The 26,163-nt window shown below is 44.0% G+C and overlaps 1 protein-coding gene across 1 annotated transcript in view; it reads right to left on the reverse strand.

Annotated features, from left to right (window-relative positions):
* LOC126248221 (protein obstructor-E) overlaps positions 1–26,163 on the reverse strand; it is a 53,492-nt gene that overhangs the window by 3,187 nt on the left and 24,142 nt on the right. Inside the window, exons 2-3 of the mRNA XM_049949045.1 lie at positions 12,978–13,391; positions 3,758–3,965 (exon numbers count right to left, since the gene is read on the reverse strand). Of these exons, the coding sequence (XP_049805002.1) occupies positions 3,758–3,965; positions 12,978–13,391 (622 nt within the window). The remainder of the gene's footprint in view (positions 1–3,757; positions 3,966–12,977; positions 13,392–26,163) is intronic.

Below are 26,163 nucleotides of genomic sequence, written 5' to 3' on the forward strand. Positions count from 1 at the left end.
ACTAATGAAGCAGAAACCTCACTGCACGCATTCACCACAACCACTCAAGCACGAGGACAAAGTGACTCATTTTAAGTTTTCTACACGAATGCAACAGAATGTGGAAGAATGGAAGAGTGTAGTTTTCGTGCGAAACGTGTCATTGGATGTAAATGGTACAGCGACCTGACACAATAAGCAAATCTGGCACGCAGAAAATCCACTCTGGACACCTATTAGTGGACAGTAATACGAGTATAAGGTGTGTCCATAATTGAACTCTGTTGGGGTTACTTTCAATGAGGTGCCTGAATGTCTATGGAAGAATGGTAGTCGCGTCTTCCTCAACAGCCGCAGCCATAGTTCGACGCTGTTGGCTCGAGTGAAGTCGACGTTTTAACTCGTCCCATAGGTATTCCATTGGGTTCAGGTCGGGACTTTGGGCAGGTCAGTCCATTTCAGGAATGTTATTGTCCACAAACCACTGCCTCACATATTCTGCTTCATGACAGTCTGCGTTGTCAAGCTGATACAGTCATAGTCTCCAAACTGTTCCTCTAGTGCAGGCAGTACAAAATGCTGTAAAATGTGTTCATATCTTTCCCCATTTATCGTTTTCTTAAGTACAATAATGAGACCACACCCTAACCATGAAAAACACCCCCATACCGCAACAGCCCCTCCGGCGTACCTCACTGTTGGCACTGAACATTACGGCAGGTAGTGTTCTCCAGGATGTCAAATCGAAACACTTCCACTGGCCTGCCGCAGGATACAGCATGAATCAATAGTCCACATTACTTTTTTCCAGTCACTTACTGTCCAGTGACGTCGCTTTTTACATCACCTCAAGCGTCGCTAGCATTGACTACATAAATGTGTGGCTTACGAGGCGCTGCTAGACCATTGTACTCATTCTTTTTAACTCCCTATGCACGGTCATAGTACTATTTTGAATGCTGAGAGAACTTTGGAACTCACGAATGATTCATTCCGCTGAGTTCTTGCAAGTTTTTACAACCAACTTCTGCGGCTGTCGATGGTCCCTGTACATCGCTACATGAGATCTGTCTGGTCTTGGTTTAGCTGTGCGTGTTCTCTCGCGTTTACACTTCACAGTCACACCACCAACAATCGAATTGGGCAGATGGTAGGTTTGGTACTAAGGTGTCATCCGAGGTCTAGTTCACGTTCGAAGTCAGTGAACACTTCTGACGGGCCCATTCTGCTGTTACTAATTATTTTCTGACAACACAGTATTTCCCGCTTCCTTTTATAATGGTGTGATAGTTAGTAGTCAATTTGACATTATATAGGGGTGTCCGGATACTTCACATCGGATAGTGTGTTCTGAAAAATTGTCTCTAGCCGGAGCTAAAGACTGACACTCTGGTCTTCATCTGCCAACAGGACAGTGCCACAACCCAAGTCCACCTCGACTTCCATGAGTTATTAAACACGACACTGGGAAACTTATGGATGGTTCGTGGTGGAACAGTGAGTAGAGATTCCCGTAAAGACTTCAGCTCTCACCCTGCTTGTGACTTCTTTAAGAAGACAAAGAAGATTCTTATTGGAAGCCTTGAAGGTAGGAGACGAGATACTGGCAGAAGTAAAGCTGTGAGGACGGGGCGTGAGTCGTGCTTGGGTAGCTCAGTTGGTAGAGCACTTGCCCGCGAAAGGCAAAGGTCCCCAGTTCGAGTCTCGGTCCGGCACACAGTTTTAATCTGCCAGGAAGTTTCATTTCAAGATTCTTATTGTTTGTGGCACTTTTGCCAGTAGACCTGCTAGAACTATGAACTCGCATTGGCAATCCCATCACGCAGACTTATACAAACGTATTACCTATATTGAGAGACAAACATGATTACAGTTTCAGTGTCTGTATAGTAGCCACGAGGGAAGACGTTGAACACTTTTAACAAAAACTCCAAAAACACAGCTAAGATTCATTAGTAATCTGCTCCAATCACTGTCAGTAACTCGCTAGTAACACTTCTCCCTGATAGTGTGAGTTAAGAGTCTTTATCACTAATGTTTGATAATCTACTGGACGGATAACGAAAGGCTGATATCGAAGTTTGTTGGTAGGCAGGAAATTAGGATTTAATGTCCCATCAATGAAAAAGTCATAAGTTTACTGTCTACGTTCGACGCGCAAGCGTAAACCGTGATCAGAGCAATAGTCGTCGTACGCTGCACACTGAATGTATATGGATGTTGGACAAAGATGTGAAAACACAGCCAGAAATGCATGCTGGAACATAAACGCAGATGCTTGACAAGCCTGCAAGCTGTACTGTTATACTCGTATTTGACCACGAATAGCACCTCAACATGATGTAAATATCATTCATGGTCAGAAGAGCATTCAGTGTTGTTGTGAGTGCATTATGTCGGGGCTAAGTGAATTCGAACGTGGGCAGATAGTTGGTACTCGTATGCTGACTGCTTCCGTAACAAAGGAAGCAGAAGCTTTTGGTGTATCAAGAGGCATCGTATCGGAGATTGACACCGCATACTGTGAAAGCGGAGAAGCATCATCCGCTTAGCCTCACCACGAAAGAAAGTATGTGTTGAATAATTGTGACAGACGGTAATTGAAGATAATCGTGACGATAAATAAGACGATAGCTGCAAAAGTCACTGCAGGACTGAACGTTGCACTCACGAAACCTGTCGGCACCAAAACAACTCCACGGGAGCTCCAGAAGCAGGGAATTGCAGGGCGTGCTGGAAATCCAATACCACTTATCAGTGAAGGAAATGCCCGTAAAAGGAACACGAGGTACCGAAGCCATAAAGCCTGGAATATGGAACAATGAAGAAAGTCATTTGGTCTGATGAGTCTTGTTTTACCCTGTTTTCAACTTCTGTCAGAGTTTACATCCCAAGAGTGAAACACGGCTGGGGTTCGGTGAAGACTTGGGTAACCATATCATAGAATTCCAAGGGTTCCCATGGTTACTCTGTGACGCCGCATTAATCCCAAGGATTATGTGACCATTTTGGCTGGTCAGGAAGATCCCATGAAACAATGTTTGTTGCCCAATGGTGCTGTTGCTGCTGCGTTCCAAAACGACACATTTGTTCACATGGCTCGCATCTCCAAGACTGGTTTTGTGAGCGCTGAGATGAACTTACACATCTCCCATTGCCACCACAGTCACCAGATATCAGTATTATTGAGCCTTTGTGACCCACTTTGGACAGAAGGATGCGTGAGCACTGTCCACCCGCATCATACTTACCTTAAATGCCCCTCTTTTGCTGGAAGAATGGTATAAGATTATCTTGAAAACTATACAGGATGTGTTGTGATTGTTTTGGGGGGAGGAGACCAGACAGCGAAGTCATCGGTCTCATCGGATTAGGGAAGGACGGGGAAGGAAGTCAGTCGTGCCCGTTCAAAGGAACCATCCCGGCACCATTTGCCTGGAGCATTTTAGGGAAATCACGGGAAACCTAAACCTCTCTGCCCTAGCTCCGTGCAAGAGGCGCGGCCCGAGTCAGACGCCGGTTGCACCCACTGTGGCTGTAGTCGGCGGTTGTAGTAGTCTGAGTCGCTGTCGATACCCGCTATAGGTGGGGATACTAAAATCAGAGGCGAAGCACAAGCTCGAGTTGGGGAAGAATAGAGAAGGAAATCGGCCGTATGTTTATTAAGGTATCCATTCCAGTATTTTCCTCGAGGGATTTAGGGAAACGACGAAAAACTAAATCTGGACAGCTGGACAGGAATTTGAACTGATGGGCGTTTTAACAACTGCTCTCTTACCACTTGGGGACGAGCTCGGGCTCCTCGCAGGTGAGGCTGGACTCATCGAAGACCTTGCCCTCGCCGCAGGAGATGAGGCGCGGGTAGCCGTTGACGCACGTGATGAGGCGACCGCAGTCTCCGGGGATGGGGAAACGGGGGTACGGCCAGAACTTGGCCGCCACCGTGTTGGACGGCACCTTGGTCGGGCACTTGAAGCCCACGACAGCTGCAACAATCGAGTCGTAACTCAGTTACGTCTGCTGACACGCAAGTGGCAGAATATCACTGAATTCGTCTCGGTAACAGTCGCAAAACATGTATATTGTTGCTGTAATATGCATTTGAGCTCCAGCTGATAATCTAGTTTTGAAATATGCTACCCTGTTATATCTAAGACTTAAATTATGCTTATTAACCAAAAATAAATCTAGAACTACACACGATGACACATACAGGCACTGAAAAATATCTTTATAAGAAAAACTAGAGAAATGAGTATTGTTTCACAAAGAGCAAGCTAATGGAAACCAAATTACTTAACAACTACGAATTAAAACAAGAACTTCAAAATTCATCAAGATGATTATTTCCTCGCAAGATATCTTTACAAAGTTCTTTATATACACTGTAAGGCGAAAGTGAAGACGCACCACGAAGGTTTTACCCGAATGGGACAGAAATTGCAGGGCCCTTCTACCAGCTCAAGATTTTGACAATCTAAGGTGCAAATCGCACGTAATTTGGAACGTTATCCCTTAGGAGGACATCCAGCAATTCTGTCAGTGAATGCCAAGCAGAATAACTGCTTGCGTAAGGGCCAGAGGTGGACGAACGCGTTACTGACTTGCTCAATATGTGAAGCTCTTTCTCTTGAACAAATCATCCAATTTTTCTGAAATTGTTGTAATTTATTTGTCTGTACATGGTCATCAAATCTACCGATTTCCGTCCCATTCGGATAATTCCATCGTGATGCGTCATTCTTTTTGTCTTAGGGTGTGAATCACTAGTTAACAATGAAATATTGTTGTCTGTTGTATTTGTGGATACTGATTTCAGGTACAGTACGTAAAATGTTCAGTCACATGCAGTTTGAATTGAGAATCTCTGTGAGGTATGTTACGCAAAACGTAGCTACCTAGATAAGCATCATAATAACGCCAGTATTGTTTTGTGATGTTTCGCAGTGCTATTTGCTACAAAAAGTTGTTTTATTTCATAGTCTGTAAGGCAACTACCTCGCTATGGGATGGCCCTGAAAGAAACAGCACTGGACCTGGAAAATCTGACAAAGGAAAACGCCTTACACTGGACGGAAAAACTTACTATTCGATTTCTTGATGGGAAAAAAAATCCTGCCTCCACTTCACACAACACTTGAAATTATGAAACAGTATATTAAAACTATCGGAAGACGAGGAGACTTCAAAGTAAATCGGATCTGACATTCGGAAAGTCACGAAAGACGGAATATTTTAAGATAAAATTAAAGACATTGGTAGATCAGCTTGGATATACTTTAAATAAGTTATCAACAAGTTTATGAGCAACTTCAAAAACTCTGATTACAAGTGTGTAGTAAAAACGTGCTGTATAACACAGTGAGCTTCAAGCTGCACTTTCTGGGCTCCCATGTCAGCTTATTTTCAAGAAAATCTAGTTGCTATGAGTGAGAAACAGGGAGAAACGCTCCTTCAAGTGTGTAAAGAAATGGGACGAGGTATCATGGTCGATGGGATGCCACTATGATAGCTGACTATTGCTAGACGCTGCACATGGAGTGTCCTCACGCAGCACACAAAAGAAAAATTTCGAAACACAGTTAAGGGGGAAAATAAGACACATTGCGATGTATACCTTTGTCTTAGTACTGAAGAACATAATACTTCATTATATTGTTAAGAGTGTGTTATTTTAGCATGTTTTTATACACTTTTTTAAAATATATGTGATTAGTAATAATTTTCTGAGCCTTCATCATTACTTTGTGAAAAAGCTTACATTATAGAGAGACATTCTTGACATTTCCGAAATAAGCATATCAAAATTTGGTAGGATCACCTAAAATGATTTTAGAAATCTGTAAAGTGTAAAATTGTAAACCAATGAATTTAAAAACAACTACATAAATGCAGATGGCAATCGTGTTATTGCCCTCCGTGTGTTTGTCTTCTCCGTACGTTTTTTTACTAGGAATCCATAAAAGAAAATAACAGTAAAATAGGGAAAACAGTTTTCAGAACACATCATACAAAACACACTGAGGAGGCATAACAATGGAATACAATCAGGCCATAAGATGTTTCAAAGATTACTGCCCTCTGAAATATAAGACTTCAGCGCATTAAGAAATAATTTGAGACGCATGGAAGCTGGCATGAACGTGCCGAAACGTTGACTTGGGAAACTTCCCATCGCAACCCCCTCAGATTTAGTGGCAAAATGGCCCAGTGTATTGCCCGTCAAAAACTGAACACAGATCAAGCATGAAAAAAGGAAGAAGGTGTACCGAGTCAGGAAAAAAGAAGCAAAATAGAAAAAGTGAACGGTCCAAGATCAAGAGGTGCAACATCGAGAAATTCCGTAGAGCCATGGCGTCCGGGATTATGTGGTCACTGTGTTCAAATTTCCATTGTGCCCAATTTTTTTTCACAAAATTATGAACTTTTTGTCCGGTCATTGATGTTTCTTTTCGCTGTACTCAAATTCGTGTCTATGTCGTGGTGTAACGTCCGTTTGAAACAGCGAGGTATAAGGAAGGGACTTATAATGAAAGCTGATTCCGCACAACTACTCTACTAGCAGACAAAAGAAAGTGGCTGTCAAATGAAAACCGCAAACGTTTGATGAAAACGCGACAAATCAACCGAAACCTCCATCGGTAAATACGTCTAGTGTGTCATACATGACACTGGTAACAGTATGTGTGTCATATGATAGGAATCTCTTATCGACGCACCTAGCTTGTACGTCTTATGAGAGAGCGAGATATGTCTCCTTGCCCGATTTCGGTGCTCGTATGAATGTTAATGTGATCACTTCCAAAGAAATGATGAAAATATAACAGTTTGCCACATTATTTGCAACAAATGAATGCAACAGTGTCACAGACACATAGTTTTCCCAGTGCTCTATCAAAACCTATTTTTTAACGTTTTTGAAGTTTTACACGTGTACACCTTCAAATCCTGCATATGTCCAAGCAAATCTGAACTTTTCCTGGAATTTCGGAGAGCGAAGTTGATTGTGTGTGAGAACTTGGCCTCCGATAATTGACACAAGATCACGTGAACAATACTGCTCTTTGTATCTGGGCAGCTTCGCGAAATCGTAGAGTCTTTTCACAAAGTAGTTCGCTTCTCTAAAGCCAAACTCGTCTATCGGTTACACAAGAGGTGTACAACATGGAGGAACGGTAGTCACATATACTCCCACACCAAAATTGTTCAATGCCTGACCCTCCTGTCCTGTACAGATGTCAAGAAATAAAGCAAAATCTTTTTTCGCACAAGGAGAGAGCAGACACGTCAGTGACCAGACGGACAGTTCATAATTTTGTGAGAAAAAAATTGGGGGAGAGGGAGATCTGAACCCGGATCTCCCGCGTTGCAGTCCAACACCGTGTCCACAAAACCACGACGCCGTCGCTGTATTGTACCGCTCGATGTTGCACATCCTGAGCTTGGACCTTCAGCCTGTTGTCGTACTTGATTTGTATTCATTTTTTGACATGTTATCCACTGGGCTATCTTATCACAAAATCTAAGGGGGTTGCGATGGGGGGTTTCCCTTGTCAGTACCATCAAAGACAGGAAAATATTTTTCTATTTACAGTAAGTGGAGTCATTGAAACCAAATTGAACTGTAAACTAAACTCCGCCCGAACAGGTCTCGGAAGACCGTAACGATACTGACCGACCGCCATGTTATCCTCAGCCTATAGGTGTCACTGGATGCGGATATGGAGGGGTGTGAGGACAAAACACCGCTCTCCCAGCTGTTGTCAGTTTTCGAGACAGGAGCCGCTACTTCTCTATCAAGTAGCTCCCCAATTTGCCTCACAAGTGCTAAGTGCATCCCGCTTTCCAACAGCGCACGGCAGACCGGATGGTCACCCATCCAAGTGTTAACCAAGCTCGACAGCGCTTAACTTCAGCGTTGTGACAGGAACAGGTGTTACCACTGCGGCAAGGTCGTTGGCCAAAGCCAAATTTGCTACTGAAAAATAGGTTAAATCGAAACCTTCAAAACTTATGACGATGGGTTATGGGAAAATGTGACTTTGATGGGTAAAGGACTAAGGATCAGGCTGAGATTGACGTCAATCGGTTTCAGTCATGTGCCGTTCACACCTTCGGTTTCCTCTGAAACAAGGAATTTGATCGTTTTTATTCACAGATTGAGAGAAAGGGAAAATAAAATAAACTTTATTGTAGTACAATGCCTTTGTCTGCCTAGGCTGTATATTACTTTAAAAATTCATTTACTGTGTCATCATTGTCATGTTCAACTTTATAAATAATTTTCAAGTGAAACTTGCACGTACACAGGTGTAAATATGCGTCGAAAATAATTCAAAAGGCCAGCTAACCTTTTCTAGAGTAAACACTTGCACCGAAAGCATTTTTTGTGCATACATTAGCAGACGAACGTGTCACAAGTCACAATTACACGAAAGTAAGTATTTGCACTCTTAAATAAGCCTTTTCCTTGCTATTAGATACATTAGTTACGCCTTTGGTGAATGTATGTGCTCAAGAAAAAGACATCTCATGTCTGGAATGATTTCTGGCGCAAATCTGCACCTATCTACAAGCAAAGTTCACCTAAAAATAGTTTCCAGACCGGAAACTGGTTAATAATGACGAAATAAATCCCAGTTTTTGCAAATAGTAAACAATCTCATCAGAAAATAACGTTTAACTTCAATAAACTTCTAAATACGGCGGACCCTAACACGAAAAATGAATATTCCGTGCTGTAAGCTCCAGCTAATGCGACCATGGAAGACAGTGTTAGTGTTCGTTGATGGACACGCTGCTCCCGCGGCTGTTAATATCGGCTTTCCAACCGGAGCCGTTAGTGGACTAATAGAGAGAGATGAGGAATATATACGCTTAATGTCTCAGAGTTATAATGTGTTGTTGATTGTGGATATACTGTACAAACTATAGTGCGGTAAGAATTCCTATGCTCGCCACAGACTTGCCAAGTAGCAATTATGATTTTTTGGTACCTTACCCCTCAAATAAATTTTCATTCGTGAATGTCATGACACAAATTAGTGCATTCTCCAGGACCTCCGAATCTGTAAATTACATAATACAATTTCCGAAGTAAATAACTCCATACAAAGCAACGTCAATTTGATAGTTTACATCAAACCTGATGGTCGGACAAGAACAAATGAGAGTAAAGGTCGGAACAGTGAATGAAAACTCACTTCCAAACACAGATTATGTTAAGCTAACGTCAGATGTTTCCCTGTCTAGCCGAGTCTGCAGGGAGTTTGCCAAGACATTTTGAGTTACAAGACAATGACACAGATGCGCTTTAAAATTAGAGTGTACTTCAAATAATTAGACTCAAGGCACTAGCGGAAAAGTGGCCAAAAACTATAGAGAAAATTTGATACGAACGTGCGTCACATTTTACGTATAATTCTTTCTCTCTATCTAGTCTGTTACAGATATTATTTCAAACAACGGCCTGCATCTTGGATGCTAGGCCATGTTGTAGAATCCATACTTAATTGAAGAGATCAAAGTTCGTTTTTGCAGTCCGTGTATTCCGAAAAAATATTTTAGTGGTTGGAATTGAGCGAAGATCTTTGTTATACAGAGAGTGACCCAAAAGTCTGATAACATTCGAAAATGCACTAATTCAAGGATTAATGTAGGTAGAGAAGTAAAAACTGATAAACCTGCCTCGGGTTTTATTGAAATCAAAAACGAATGCAACAACTGGGCAACAGATGGCGGTGGACAGCAAAACGTCAGTGACGGTTCATGAGAATCGTTTATAAAATGAGCTGTAATGGGAGAAGGAGTTTATAATCCAGCAGTCGCGGCATGTTGACGTACCAGAAAAGGCACTGTTAATGAAGCTTTATTATCAAAATGGAGAATCCGCTACTGCAGCTTTATGATCCTTTCGCCCTGAGAGGGGTATTCGAACGGGTAAAGGTCCAGTGACAAGTGTCGCTGTGAAGAAAATGATCACGAACTCCGGAGCTATGGGTTCTTTAGACGATCTGCCCTGGAATGGGTGACCAAACACAAGTGCAACTGCTTCTCGGAGAGTTCTGGAAGGGTGGAGACTTTAGCGGGATCATCTCCGCATGGCGAAGTCAGCGCTCGTGAAGTCGCTCGTTGCACTGTCAATCGACGCTCTGCTGTTTGGAGAGCATTAAGACGTAACCTCCAATGCTATTCGTACAAAATCCAAAGTCATCATGAACTGTTATCCACCGATTTTGTGACGCGGAGAGCATTTGCAGTGTGGGCACTTCAGAGAATGGGGGAAGATGACGATTAGTTGACTAACGTGTTGCGGACCGATAAAGCCCATTTCACAAACCGAGGGTCTGCCAACACCTACAACTGCAGAATTTGGGCCACCGAAAATCCTATAACTGTCGTGGAAACTCCATTGCACAACGAGAAAGTCTCGTTGTGGCGTGATTTACCACATCAGCCGTGATCGCACCCTTTATCTTCGAGGAAACGAGGGGAGCTGCTTTTCAGACTGTGAGCATGACGGGCGCGAGGTACGTCGATATGTTATAGAATCGCATCATCCCTAGCCTAGCTGATAAACACCTGCTGGAAGGTATGACTTATGTTGGCTGGCGCTCTACCCCATATTGCGACATGTGTGAAATAGTCTTGCGATCAACGTTTGGTGAGGATCGCATGCTGAGTCGCCACTTCCGTTATGCTTGGCCTCCCTGGTCTCCAGAACTGAATTCGTGTGATTATTGGTCGTGGGGCTACCTGACGTTGCAAGTCTACCGCGTTCGTTCGAGCTCATTAGGGATGCTAAAGACAACATCTAACGTCAGTTTCTCATCATACCTACCGATTCGCTGCACAATGCTGTTCGCAGTATTGTCTCTCAACGACAGGTGTTGTTGATGATTAATAGTCGGCATGTTGAGCATTTGTTACGAAGAATATTGTCTTTCCTAAAAAACCAATTGTTATGGTAATTATTGATTTTGTATCATATGAAGCGCCATCTGTTAGTCGTTTTGAGCAATTTCTTTGTTTCAGTAAAACCCGATGTAATTTGAAGCATGTGTGTCAGTTTTTACCTCTCTACCTACATTATTCCGTGAAGTACTGAATTTTCAATGTTGGTGGACTTTGGCTCAGCCTGCACATCAGTTGCAAAGCCCATGCTGAATGCTGACCGATTTATGGTAACAACCAGTATTTATGTTTATAGTGAAAATTGATTAATTCAGGGTCAATAGGCAATTGAAAGGGAATCTGTTGTGACTGAAATACTTCTCATATTGCCACAAGGCAGGACCTAACATTACACTACGAAAATAAAGATGTAACTTCTATGCGTCCCATCTGAAGATGAACCTGAAAAAGTTAAAACAACTGTTTGTGGATATAAACTAAACTAAACTCCGCCCGAACAGTCCATGAAGGCACAACGGTACTGACCGGCCGCCGTATCATCTTCAGCCCAGAGGCGTCACTGGATGCGGATATGGAGGGGCATGTGGTCAACACACCGCTCTCCTGGCCGTATGTCAGTTTACGAGACCGGAGCCGCTACTTCTCAGTCAAGTAGCTCCTCTGTTTGTGGCAATAAGCAAATACAAGGATCACTCAATAATTAAAGAGATAAATTGGTCTCGAGAAAAAAGCGTTTATTTTTACAAAACAATACTTTTTCTACTTTTCAGCATTTTGCACTTGTTCCAACGGGCTACAAGCTTTTTTATTCCGGCTGCAAAGAACTCTTTATCTTGATGTTTAAACCAATTTCCCACAAACTTTTTCACGTCCTCGTTTTCCTCGAGCCTCTTCCCACTTAATGCCTACTTCAGTGCACCAAACAACTGGAAATCACTAGGCGCTAAATCAGGACTGTAGGGGGAATGAGGCAGTAATTCCCAGCCCATTTTGCCGTTGGTTTCACGGGTTAGTTGCGCAATATGAGGACGTGCGTTGTCTTGCTGGAGAATCACACCTCTCCTCTGAGATCCAGGACGTCTCTCTCTCATGGCTGGCTTCACCTTGTTTAAAAGCAAATCCGAGTAGTACTTGCTGTTCATTGTACACTGCTCTTCAAGATAATCACAAAAAACTGGACCTTCAGCATCCCAAAACAACGCCAACATGACTTTCCCTGGTGATGCTTGGGTTTTGAACTTTTTCTTGACAGGTGAGTTGGTGTGCTTCCACTCCTGCTTTGTCTTTTTTTATTTTGGCTCATAATAGTGAACCCAAGTTTCATCACAAGTCAAAATTTTGTTGAGGAAGTGCTCACCTTCTCTTTAATAACGTTCCTTCAGCTCTGTGCACACTCTCAACCTTGTTTGCCTGTGTGGCCGCATCAACTCCTTTGGGACCCATCTTGCACAAGTTTTGCGGTACTTCAGCTTGTTACAGATAATGTTACGAACTGTAAAAGTACCAACTTGAACCTTATCAACTATCATTTTCTCAGTCACATGGAGATCGGCATGAATAATGTCATCAATTCGACTTTCAAGTGAGGGTGTTGAAACTGCAACTGGTCGGCCAGAACGGTGCTCGTCAGTCGCTGAGTCGCGACCATTTTTGAACTGCTCTAGCCACTTGTAAAAATGTTCACGATTCTCACAACTTTCACCATAAACTTTAGACATTCTACAGTATACATTCACTGGTTTCTCGTCTTCAGCAAGTAAAAAATAACAGAACGTTGTTCAATTGATGTGGACGTTTCAAGCGGATTCACCATTTTGAAATGTATTTTTGAGGTTATAAACATAACATTGTTGATACATCAACTGATCAGGACTCATCCCAGTAATGCCAACTTAAGGCCATAAAAGTAATAAACTTGCCGTGCTAACAGTTTTTCCCCAGACCAATTTGTCTCTTTAATTGACCCTCGTATAATAAAAAGTGTCTGGTCACAGTTTTTTTGTATTAATGGGTTACTGTTGTCAGCATTTGGATCAGAAGAGGCGCAGGAGACTAAAAGAATGAGTGGAAGGTGTCGAACGTACCTTCAGGGTTGCACTGGTCGAGCAGCAGGTCGGGCCAGTTGCAGCTGTGGGTCTTGTCGTCGTAGACGAGGCCGGGCTCGCACGGCGTCTGGTGCGGCACGCCGAAGGCGCATTTGACGTAGGTGGTGCTGCACTGCGCGCTGTCGGGGTAGATGCCGAACTGGTACAGGCAGCCGGGCGTGCTGATCGGTGTGAGGTCAGCCTTGCGCGTGCCGCAGTCGACGGCCCAGTTGTAATTGCAGTGGTTGTGCGCGGCGCCCTTGCCGTCGTACAGCAGCCCGTTCTCGCACTGCTCCAGCGTCACGGTGCCGTTGGTGCAGAGGAAGAAGTGGTCGCACAGGTCGGGGTGCGGGTACGTCTGCACGCCCAGTGGCTCCGGGCACGCGGGCACGTGCAGCAGCACGCCCGCCTCCGCTGCAACAGGCAAAGAGCTTACAGTTCCAACTCCTGTCAACATCGCGAGGCATTCGAGGCAAAGCTCTAGCTCTATTGCTTATCGAGTCGATGGGGATCTGGACAGGTTCCTTGCAGGAATGACCACACCGCACAAAATTTAGTCAGCCCCAGGACATATCACACCAATATAGTGTAACACACCCTCTAGGCTTGATAATGCTCTCAGTCTGCTGAGGAAGAGAGTTCAAAAGTTTCTTCAGGTATGCCATATCGAGCTGATGATTAGATCCCGTAGAGCTACCAAACTGTGGGGTGTTTCATCCGCAATTGCAAATAACGCTGGATATTTTACACTGATCAGCCAGAACATTATGACCACCTATTTAATAGCCGGTGTGTCCATATTTGGCCGGCCAGTGTGGCCGAGCGGTTCTAGGCGCTACAGTCTGGAACCGCGCTAAGCTCTAGGGGACTGATGACCTCAGATGTTTAGTCCCATAGTGCTCAGAGCCATTTGAACCATTTTTTGTCCATATTTGGCACGGATAGCAGCGGAGACGCGTCGTGGCATGGAAGAAATCAGGCTTTCGTAGATCGCTGGAGGGAGTTAGGACTACATCTGCACACGTAAGTCACCTAATTCCCGTAAATTCCGGGGAGGGGGGTAAACGGCTGTGACACCAAGTTCAGGCACATCCCAGATGCATTCGACAGTGTTCAGATCTGACGAGTTGGGAGGTCGACACATCAATTGGAACTCGCCACTGTGTTCCTCGAACCACTCCGTCACTCTCCTAGCCTTGTGACGTTGACGCATTATCTTGTTCAAAAATACCACTTCAGTCGGGAAATATGATCGTCATGAAGGGGTGTACGTGGTCTGCAACCACTCCTTGGCCGTCATGGTGCCTTGCACGGGCTCCACTGGACCCATGAATGCCCACGTGAATGTTCCCCAGTGCATAATGGAGCCGCCGCCAGCTTGTCTCCGTTCCACAGTACAGGTGTGAAGGAGCTGTGGCCCTGGAAGACGACGGATTCGCGCCCTCTCATCGGTATCATGAAGAATATATCGGGATTCATCAGACCATCCAACGCTCTTCCACTGCGCCAACGTCCAGTGCCGATCGTCACGTGCCCATTTTACTCGTAGTTGCGGATATCGTAGTGTTAACATTCGTGCATGCATGGGTCGTCGGCTGCGTAGGCCCATCGTTCGGAGTATTCGGTGCAATGTGCGTTCAGACACACTTGTACTCTGCCCAGCATTAAAGTCTGATGTTAGAATTGCCATAGTTCGCCGCCTGTCCTGTTTTACCAGTCTATCTAGCCTACAACGTTCGAAATCTGTAATGAGGGTTGTCCGCACAACCCCACGATGTCTCGACGTGGTTTCATCTTGGTTTCGCGACCTGTTGAAGACACTCATCACAACATTCCTCGAAACCCGACAAGTCGTGCAGTTTGCGAAATGCTCGTGCCGAGCGTTCGGGCCATCACAATATGCCCTCGGTCAAACTCAGATACATCGCGCTAATTGATACTACATGCACCGTGCGTGGTGTGTCTCACAAGCAGTCTTTCCTCGCCAGGTGACGCTGCTGTCGCCCGAACGGGTTTATATCGGCAGCAGTTCAAAGGTCATTATGTTCTGGCTGACCAGTGTATATTGTAGTACAGATTCATATTGGATGATTTGGTGGGCCAGTAGAGGTGCAGCTAGGTGCCTGAGTGTTCGTAAAACCAGAAACGTATGCATGCAGCCCTGTGACCATAGCGATTGTCATCTTGGAAAACGGAAGCGTCTACAACATACCAATCATGAAAAATTCAGGAGAAAGGGCTAAACGTGCGGCACCGAGAATATTGAAATAAATGCCCAGGTTGTGTTCACCATATCCTAAACGAGTGGGCTGAAGTCATGGCATAAAAAACAGCCCCCAAACATTACAGAACCCTCTCAGGCCTGAACTACACCCTCCGCTGGCTGCGCGTCTCATTTGGCCGTATGTGGAATCAACGTCGAGTATCATTTGAGAAGAGGCAATATCGCGATTCGTCGGCCCACACGACACGCCTCCAGTTAGATACTGTCTAGTTTCTATGGTTTTTGTCCCAGCGAAAGTATGCAGCTTTATGCACCACGGTGAGCAATGCGAGGCACCAGACTCCAAATGACTTTCTTATGCAGTTTCCTTTTCAATGTTCGCTCTGAAACTGGTTGAGATGGACCTTCATGAACTGAAAGCAGCAATTTCTGTCGGGTTGGAAACCGGCTGTCATTGACAGGGCATGGAAATTTGGATATATGTGATAAGTTGTGTGGGACCAAATTGCTGAGGTCATCGGTCCCTACCCTTACACACTACTTAAACTAACTTACACTAAGGACAACACACACCCATGCCCGAGGGAGGACTAGAACCTCCGACGGGGAGAGTCGCGCGAACCGTGACAAGGCGTTTGTGACCGCACGGCTACCCAACGAGGGCAAGAGGGTATGAGAAGCATCTTCGTTCCCTGTCGGTTAGGGTATTTTGCCGATCGCTGTTCTTCGCCGTGTTGCTTGTCGGCGAGTGGTACAATATTCCTTGTAGACACATTGGACTTTCCTTGTTGATGCACCAACAAAAAAATGGTTCAAATGGCTCTGTGCACTATGGGACTTGACTGCTGAGGTCATCAGTCCCCTAGAACTTAGAACTACTTAAACCTAACTAACCTAAGGACATCACACACATCCATGCCCGAGGCAGGATTCGAACCTGCGATCGTAGCGGTCGCGCAGTTCCAGACTGAAGAGCCTAGAACCGCTCGGCCACACCGGCCGGCTGATGCAGCAACAAATCGTAAAACTTGACTGACAGTGTTATCATGAGCACGTCCAAACAAGATAGCTTCTTTCTGCCATTCTGGCACTCCCAAATGTCGACCCATGTTACTTTGCTGATTCCAAACAAGATACAATCGACTGACACATACACACCACTTCACTGCCATAACCTACGCAGCAGTGGAAGTTCACATGAACTGCTGGTACGAGTTCTCCACCATTCACAGCCTCTAAAGGACCAGTGTGCTCTTTTAGGGGTGTGACTAATGTTTTGTCTATGAACGTATCCGCCTTTCGCGCATATGATTCGGGGAATCTCTATACTATCGCACTCGTTGTGTAAACCGCACTTTTTCGGTGCTATCAGATAGTCTTTAATAATGACACTGTTAGAATGAGAATCTTTATTGTTTCTAACAGCGTGTTTTGGAATGGTTGTTATTAATGGTATCAGCTCTCTGCTCCTACAGCGTAAGACGCAGAGCGTTGCATTTCACGATAGGGAAGTGAACCATGGTAATGTCGAATGTGCATGAATAAGTAACGACCGTTGATAACTCAGCACAGATTTGGCTTTTAGGCGATTTCCTACATCAGATTAGGCGAATGTCGGGCTGATCTTCAATGTCAGCCCCAGGATCCCAGTACACAAACTATCAAAACATACAGAGCAGAATTTACGGAATTGGCAAACTGAAGGCGTATACATTCTGCCTCTTAAATTAAACTGGAGTTGTGACCTCAGGAAGAGCATGGGGCCACGTAAACATGTACCAAATTCGCTACGAGCAGATTTTTATAACTTTTGGCACCTGGAATGTGAGATAACACCACAAAGAACAAGAAAGAGTTTAATTCACATGTTTGCCTGTACAAAGTGACTTTTAACAGATCTACAAGTGATTTATGTACCCACATAGATCTGTCAAAATTTATTATTATTATTACTATTACTATTATTATTACTATAGAAAGCATGCGCTATGTTTTCATTTGTTTTTCTAAGGGTTTTATCACTTATAGCTTCATGCGAAAACTAAAGATAGCTCTTTCATCCTCCATCTTGCCTACAGAAAGCGTTTCTTTGTGCCTACTATATTTTTTGTGGTTATAATTGTTGCCTAATCGAAGCTAAGTAGTGACTGATGTTTAGTAGAACACACTGTTACATGACTACACACGTTTGGAGTGAGACCCGTATACTTGCGAAGCACTTCGAACGACAGCAGCCACAAAAAATTCGGACATCATGATAGTCAGCATACTTACGTTGTAGACTTTATATCTTTAAACCACTAAACTATTAGCGTACGACGAACTTGACCGTCTTCACGAATTTCATACTCTACTTCCATGCACGGTTTATCTCCCTTACGCATTAGTCTGAGTTTTAATAGACGCTGAGAAAATATTACACTTAAAAATGTTACACAATTGCGAATACTTGTCATGTTTCTCTATGTCAAGATGATAAAAAAGCTAGAAATATCAGTGTCACCATAATTCTCTGATGCAGAATACTTTCATTCACAGAATTAATGATGTTTACAGAAACTTGATGGGAAGTTGCTCTGTATCTCTAATTGGTGTTTTAATATTGAGTAATAGATATGTTATACCGCAGTATGCCTCAGTACTCAAACATGGGTATGTGCTTCCAGAGACTATTTATTCATCATTGCGCGAAATTTACAGGAGTTGGACAAAAAATGGAAACAGCGTGAAAACTGCATGCTTTAACATAAATATAGATGCTAGCCGAGGCTGTAGGTTGGGCTGTCGCGTTTAACCACGAGCGGCACCTGTGCCATGTCCTGAATACGTCGTTTAAGTGTCAGTCATGGCCAGAACAGTGTTCTGTGTAGTTGTGAAAGCATAAGTGAATTCGAAAGTGAGCGAATCGTTGGTGTTCGCATGATAGGTGGTACCGCAACCACGGTAGCCGAAGCGTGTGGTACTTCAAGGGGCAACGATCGAAGATTTATACCGCACACAGGGAAATCGGAAAAACATCACTAGCTATGTCACACCGCGAACGAAAGTGTGTGTTGAGTGATCGTGACAGACGATCAATGAAGGGGGTTGTGAAAACTAAGTGGACAACAGCTGCAAATGGAACTGCAGAATTTAATATCGCACCCGCGGACCTCCTCAGCACAAAAAAGACATAAAGCAAACTCCAGAAGCAGGGAGCTGCAAGGCCAACTGGAATTTCAAAACCATTTATTAGTGAGGCAAATGCCTCTAACAAGAAAACGTGGTGCCAAAGCCATAAAACCTGTAACATGGAGCAATGGAAGAAAGTCATTTGGCAGGATGAAGCTTGTTTTACACTGTTTCCAATTTCTGTCAGAGTTTACGTCCCAAGGGTGAAACATGTCGGGGATTCGCTGATGATTTGGACAGCCATATCGCCGTATTCGGTGGGCCACATGGTTACTCTGCTAGGTCGTATTACCGCAAAGGCTTATGTGACCATTCTGGCTGATCAGTTCGATCCCATAATACAATGTTTGTTCCGCAATGGTGATGCTGTATTCCAAGATGATAGGCCCCCTGTTAACACATCTCACATCGTCCACAACTTGTTTGATGAGCACGATGATGAATTGCCCCTTCTACCATACCAGGCCACCACCGTCACTGTATCACAATATAATTGAGCCTTTGTGGTCTACTTGTTAGAGAAGGGTGCGTGATCGCTATCGCCCTTAATCATCGTTACTTGAATTTGCCACTAGTTTGCAGGAAGAATGGTATAAGATTCCCTTGAATACAATACAGTACCTGTATTTATGCATTCCGAGACGACTGGAAGCTGTTTGTAATACCAAGGGCTTTTTCTACACCGTATTAGTGTTGTGTTTTTGGTGTTTCCATATTTTTGTCCATCTGTTGTACATACTATTGCACAACTAACCACAACTTGCCCCCCTTCTAACAGCCGTGTACCGCAAGTCTCTAGAGGAACGGAGGGTTCCAAATGATTGGAAAAGAGCACAGGTAGTCCCAGTCTTCAAGAAGGGTAGTCGAGCAAATGCTCAAAACTATAGACCTATATCTCTGACATCGATCTGTTGTAGAATTTTAGAACATGTTTTTTGCTCGCGTATCATGTCATTTCTGGAAATCCAGAATCTACTCTGTAGGAATCAATATGGATTCCGGAAACAGCGATCGTGTGAGACCCAACTCGCTTTATTTGTTCATGCGACCCAGAAAATATTAGATACAGACTCCCAGGTATATGCCATTTTCCTTGACTTCCGCAAGGCGTTCGATACAGTTCCGCACTGTCGCCTGATAAACAAAGTAAGAGCCTACGGAAATCAGACCAGCTGTGTGGCTGGATTGAAGAGTTTGTAGCAAACAGAACACAGTATGTTGTTCTCAATGGAGAGACACCTACAGACCTTAAAGTAACCTCTGGCGTGCCACAGGGGAGTGTTATGGGACCATTGCTTTTCACAATATATATAAATGACCTAGTAGATAGTGTTGGAAGTTCCGTGCGGCTTTTCGCGGATGATGCTGTAGTATACAGAGAAGTTGCAGCATTAGAAAATTGCAGCGAAATGCAGGAAGATCTGCAGCGGATAACATTACGTCGTGCAATAGCTTTCGTGTAATTTCTCTAGATAAAATCTCCTCTTGAGTAATCTGCACTTATGAAGCGTCACTACCGTTCCAATCGAGTGGATTCGAAGATCATCATCTCTGATGTCATCTATGGCGGGATGGTTGATGCAGACAGCCACAGACAGTAGTACGCTACAGATTAGAGTAGTGGGGGTGCAGAGATGATCAGTTACGCGAATATGTAATGAGCCATCTTTAAAAAAATGGCTCTGAGCACTATGGGACTCAACTGCTGTGGTCATTAGTCCCCTAGAACTTAGAACTACTTAAACCTAACTAACCTAAGGACATCACACACATCCACGCCCGAAGCAGGATTCGAACCTGCGACCGTAGCAGTCGCACGGTTCCGGACTGCGCGCCTAGAACCGCGAGACCACCGCGGCCGGCGATGAGCCATCTTTAGCTCGATTGACTTGAACTGCAATGTTTCTAGATTCTCCCATTCAGGAAGTGTTGAGGACATTACTGGCATGAAAAAATGTTGGCGGTTAGCTTCGGTTTTTAGCATGTACAAGGTAGCTAAGCGCTTTCTATACGGTGAACTCTCGACGACTGCGCAAGCGACGTCTCGCTTAAACACTGTCACTTTCTTCACGTTGCGAAATGAGCAGTAACTTGGCCTCAGAGTTTGCCCACTGACTGCCTTATGTTTAGTCCCTGGCGAAAGAAAACAAGTGTTCTGCTAGTCACACTGTGTTATAAGGCAGTCGGCGTGTCGCGATGCCCGTGGACAACGCAGATTTTGATGGTCACTGCCGCGGAACGCTATGAGGAAGAGCTTAGAAGAAGCTAGTGTGTGAAGAAATACTCTTTAAGTCAGTTTATTATTTACTCTTGTCATCGTTTTACAGGTTTGTCAGAGTCGTGGAGACAGCCCACCTACGCTTACGCAGCTTTATGTTTCAGGGATACTAATGATTTTTTTCTTTCGTAGCTCGCATAAATGTCTTTACTTCTCTCCTGTTAACGAGATGAAAGATCAGAAAGTTATTTAACACTTGTTGTGGTGCTATGTGTATGTAGATAGTCGTCGGAGCACGTATTAGAATACAAACGTGAATACCAATTGAAACGCCCGCATCTCGTGGTCGTGCGGTAGCGTTCTCGCTTCCCACGCCCGGGTTCCCGGGTTCGATTCCCGGCGGGGTCAGGGATTTTCTCTGCCTCGTGATGGCTGGGTGTTGTGTGCTGTCCTTAGGTTAGTTAGGTTTAAGTAGTTCTAAGTTCTAGGGGACTGATGACCATAGATGTTAAGTCCCATAGTGCTCAGAGCCATTTGAACCAACCAATTGAAACATTCATTGTACAGTATTCTGGTGGAGTGATGTTCACATGCCCATCCGAATTTAGATTCCTAGAATTTCTCTAAGATACATCACATGAATGGAAGTATGGGTCTTCCAAGAGGACGACCGCTCATTAACTCTATCGTCCTTGTTCTTCTAAGTTAGTGGTCTATTTTTAATGAAGTCGATTTCGGGACATTTAACTATATTCTTGCATCCTATTTCCCTTACGAAGCTTTTGATAACTGACTGCAGCCACGTTAGAGGAATTCAGTTTCCTGGAACAGGACTTGAATCCGTGTCTTTGGTTTCGCAGTTACATCTATATCTATAGTCCGCAAACCCCCTCACGTTATTTGGGGTATCAACATCAAAGCCTGAATGAGATTTTCACTCTGCAGCGGAGTGCGCGCTGATATGTTGTAAAGCCTTCTTACCAGCTCGAATTTCTCTCATTTTCCCGTCACGGTTATTTTGCGCATTGTGTATGTTACTTAACTATTTCAGCTCAAGGAACGATCAAAAAGTTTCCGTTTGAGGGCGTTGCTGCCGCTTATGTGCAACGGAGCGCGACTTCGATACAGGTATTTCTATTACCTCTTCTACAGTTCTTCATGACGTGAACCATCGAATTCAATAACTGTTGGTCATATGATTTATATTATTGCCCGTACGATTTTCGTGTGTCATAAAATGATCAGCGATTTTTATCTTCTCGCGTGATGTAGGGTTCTTACGTTGATCGCATTTAAATTCTACCATTTTCAGCATAGCGACATGATGAGCGTATTTTTTTCAGTTTGCTTAAAATAAAACGTGTCAGTCTGCTCTTTTTCTTAATAATTCTGCAATTATGTAGCCAAACAAGCTGACACTTTCTCATGTTCTAGTTGTGTGGATGTCATATGTTGCAACTTCAACCCTGTGACGTTCCAGCATACAAAGTTCTATTTTAGGATGGATTGTATTTTGTGCTGTGAAAGACCAATAAATCAACTGTTTTTTATAGCTGTAAGTGACTATTTAATAAATCTAGATGTCTCAGATGCGGAAGAGACTCTAGCTCAGGATGTATTACACAGACATGTAGTCTTGCGGTTCTGGCGCTGCAGTCCGGAACCGCGGGACTGCTACGGTCGCAGGTTCGAATCCTGCCTCGGGCATGGGTGTGTGTGATGTCGTTAGGTTAGTTAGGTTTAAGTAGTTCTAAGTTCTAGGGGACTTATGACCTAAGATGTTGAGTCCCATAGTGCTCAGAACCATTTGAACCATTTTTTTTTAGACATGTAGACAAGGAATTAGCGTAGCACTTGTGTCTTTCCCACGTGCGAGTGGGAAACGCGGTAACGTGAACTATGGCGACGTTATTACCAAAGGCGTCCAAACAGGACCAACGTGCTCCTATTCTTTTCTTGGCTGCCGAAGGACAAATACCGGAGGACATCTATCGGAGAACGGATACTGTGTATGAGACAGCGTTTCTATCGAGAACCGCTGTTGTGGACTGGCGTACCAAGTTCCGTGCTGGTCGCGGTTCGATACAAGACGCCGGTCGATCTGGGAGGGCAGCCTGATCCATTATGAAGTGGGATACACTCGAGCACGTAACCTATAGTCCTGATCTCTCTCGATTCGATTTTCACGCTTTCGGTTAATTAAGAAAGGCCATGGGTGGTCGACGATTCCTATCCGACCAGGATGTTCAGCCGGCAGTTACGAACTTCTTCACGCAGCAGGAGACCGTATTTTACCAAGCGGCTCTCTTATACTTGGTGCGTCAGTGGGATGATTGCCTCAATGGTCACGGTAATTTTGACAGATTGGCATACCGATTCTGGACTGTACGGCCTTCGATCGGGAACTTTTTGATTGATAACATTCGCTCTTGAGTTTTTAACAGTAAACTTCTCCGTGACCTAACCGACAAATGCCCAGTTACTGATGAGAATCTTCCGTCTGCTGCTATGTCTTCACATCTTCCTCTAACTAATTTCGAAATTATTGGAAGAAAAGAGGAGCAATATGGTTCAAATGGCTCTAAGCACTATGGGACTTAACATCTGAGGTCATCAGTGCCCTATACTTAGAACTACGTAAACCTAACTAACATAAGGACATCACATACGTCCATGCCCGAGGCAGTCTTCGAACCTGCGACCGTAGTAACCGCGTGGTTCCGGACTGAAGCGCCTAACCGAGCGAGGTGGCGCAGTGGTTAGCACACTGGACTCGCATTCGGGAGGACGACGGTTCAATCCCGCGTCCGGCCATCCTGATTTAGGTTTTCCGTGATTTCCCTAGATCACTCCAGGCAAATGCCGGGATGGTTCCTTTAAAAGGGCACGGCCGACTTCCTTCCCCATCCTTCCCTAATCCGAGCTTGTGCTCCGTCTGACATGACCTCGTTGTCGACGGGACGTTAAACACCAATATCCTCCTCCTCCTCATCCTGAAGCGCCTAGAACCGCTCGACCACAGCGGCCGGCAGCAATATGGAAAGTAGAGATTTGGCACAAGGTCGGATACGATAAAGATGTGGAAGAAAATGGCCAGGTCCTTTTCACAGGGATCAGCCCGGCAACTGCTATAATCTACTGAGGTAATCAACATAAAACGTAAATTACGACGGCCGAATGGGGATTTGTTTCACGATCCTCCCAAACCCGAGCCCAATGTCGTAACCACTGCTTCACTTCACACTATCGCAACTATTAGTCTGTTACGATGACCATTTGCTTTGGGATTGAATTTTTTTTCTTTCTCTTCATTCGACGGCTTAGAAATAAAGCAAATTGGAAGAGTCTCTTATCACAGTTTCAATACATTCTTTTTATAAGATTCTCTGGTTTCTTATTCGTCGCTTCTTTCACTCTGACAATGATTTGTTAATGTGGAAAATGCAAAGTCGCAATGTCCTTCGGGGTCCACGAAAACTGTTGGGTCTCAAAACCTGGTTGGATATGTCAGTTCAAATGTCGTAAAAAGGCAAGGGCATACTACCTTTAACCTTCGAACTGATAACAGCTCTGTCTTTCTTACGATAGTTTAAAAAATTCGTTTCAACGTTTTGATCGATAGGCTTGTATGTAAGTTCATTCGGTTATAGGCAAAACTTGAACATCACAATTTCTTGCATGTTGTTTTACACTCTTACTTCTTGCTTGATTGATGGTGGACAGTGCATCTGATGCGACGTCAATTGAAGCATTATCATGGGTCATACACCATAACCATTCATCAGTGCTTTACAAGTAAGGACAGAGTTTAAAGTCGTGTCAAAACGTTAGCTTGATTTTTTATTTTTATTTTTTTGCTTCTGGAGAAAAAGTTATTTGTGGTGATCAGGATAAAAGAATACCCTTTATCTACGCGTGTATAAAATTGCGATAAAATGCGCCTCAGAGTGCTCTAGTTTTCCTTATGAAATGATTCCATGACGGCTGTCTCCTATCAGATGATCAACTTCTGGTTTACAGTAGGATATTAAATTCGTTTCGAGGAATTCCACGAAACGGTGCCGCATGGCCATCGTCATCGAGCTTTGCCTGAGTGAAAGTTTTGCTGTGCTACGAAGGGTGCTGTGCATTCTTGTGTAGCAGTATTTATAAGAGATCGTCATGGTTGAACGTTTACAACTAGAAAGTGGAACATTTTCACCGTACTTTTTTCCTCTGAACTCGAGATTTTGTTCAGATTGCGAACAGAAGAGGCAGCTTCCTGTAAAACAGCTTTCTCTGCGAATTTAATTCTGTCGAGCAGTGACGTAGCACTTGGAAGTTAATTCCAACGGCTACACTTCCGTCTCTGCTGAGGAAAATGCTTCAGTGATGTGAGTACCACGGGAGGCTCCTGTCAGTTGAGCACAAATTTCTCTGGGGTGTAGCTAGTAGAAAAGAGAGACAACCGCTAGCTGAAGCGGAGGAAGATGGTACAGTTCTATGTACGGAATGGAGAGGCGGGGAATGAGCTGTTTACTGTCTCGAGAAGAATGTCATGAATGCCTACAGAATACGCGTTAAGGAGAGGACAAGGAGTTGTTATAAGAACAAATATATTAATGCCACTGTACATTACAGATAATGACCTCCACTCCGAATCCAGAACTGTTTAAGCACACACATCCGGGAGCAACCGATGTCTTTAAGAAAAAATGCTGGTTTCGTTAAGGTTCAATGCCCCTTCAACAGCTCCGTCGATGGCGAATTTATTCAGATTTCACTACAAAGACAGTGCTTCACCAAAGGTAGCACGTTGAAGGTGTATAGAAACCGAAGCGTCCCTAATAAAAGGTCAGCCACTGCAAGATTTGCACACTTCTGAATAACTACCACGGAGCCTACAAGATATCAGCTACAGAAAAGGCCGAAGTCAGCTGTACTTCTGTTATGGCTGGAAAATGTACTTACAGTTCTATCAGCGACAGTAGCGATAACAAGCTGTATATTTTCCTCCGAGTAACAACATAAAGCAGTCGAAAGTATTTGATAATCAGTAATTATCGTAATAGGTGGATGCAGTTATTCCTGTTTGGATATAGTTTCAGCCTTTCCTTGAGGAAAGAATATATATTGTGTCAAGTGAAGGCTAGACACACTGCACTCATTACGGATAAAACCACATCCAATGTCGAAAGAGGAATTAAATGAAACTGAAAAGAATCCTATTGTGAACGTGTATAGCAGAAAGTAACAAAACTTCCAAGTGGTACTAATCGATACAGAATATATTACAGATCTGATATTTTTAATGCGGAGACACAGTGTGATAAGACACCACCGACTGCTTTCGCGTATCAAAAGAACGGAAGACATCAACGTCAAAGCGAGATAGAAAGAAATCTTCGGCAAGCTCAGATAAAAGTGTTTCAAAGTGCATGTAAAGAGGCTGCGCGAGATCAAAAGACGCTGTCAGAACGTGATGGAAAGAAAGAAGAAAAGTTAGCGTGTAATGGTTCATTGACATCGAAGCCGTTAGTTAGGGTGTGCTGACTCTTTTGGGGAAAGACCGGGGAGGTAATCGGCCGAACTGT

Source organism: Schistocerca nitens, chromosome 3, assembly GCF_023898315.1.
Source record: "Schistocerca nitens isolate TAMUIC-IGC-003100 chromosome 3, iqSchNite1.1, whole genome shotgun sequence".
Lineage (NCBI taxonomy): Eukaryota > Metazoa > Arthropoda > Insecta > Orthoptera > Acrididae > Schistocerca > Schistocerca nitens.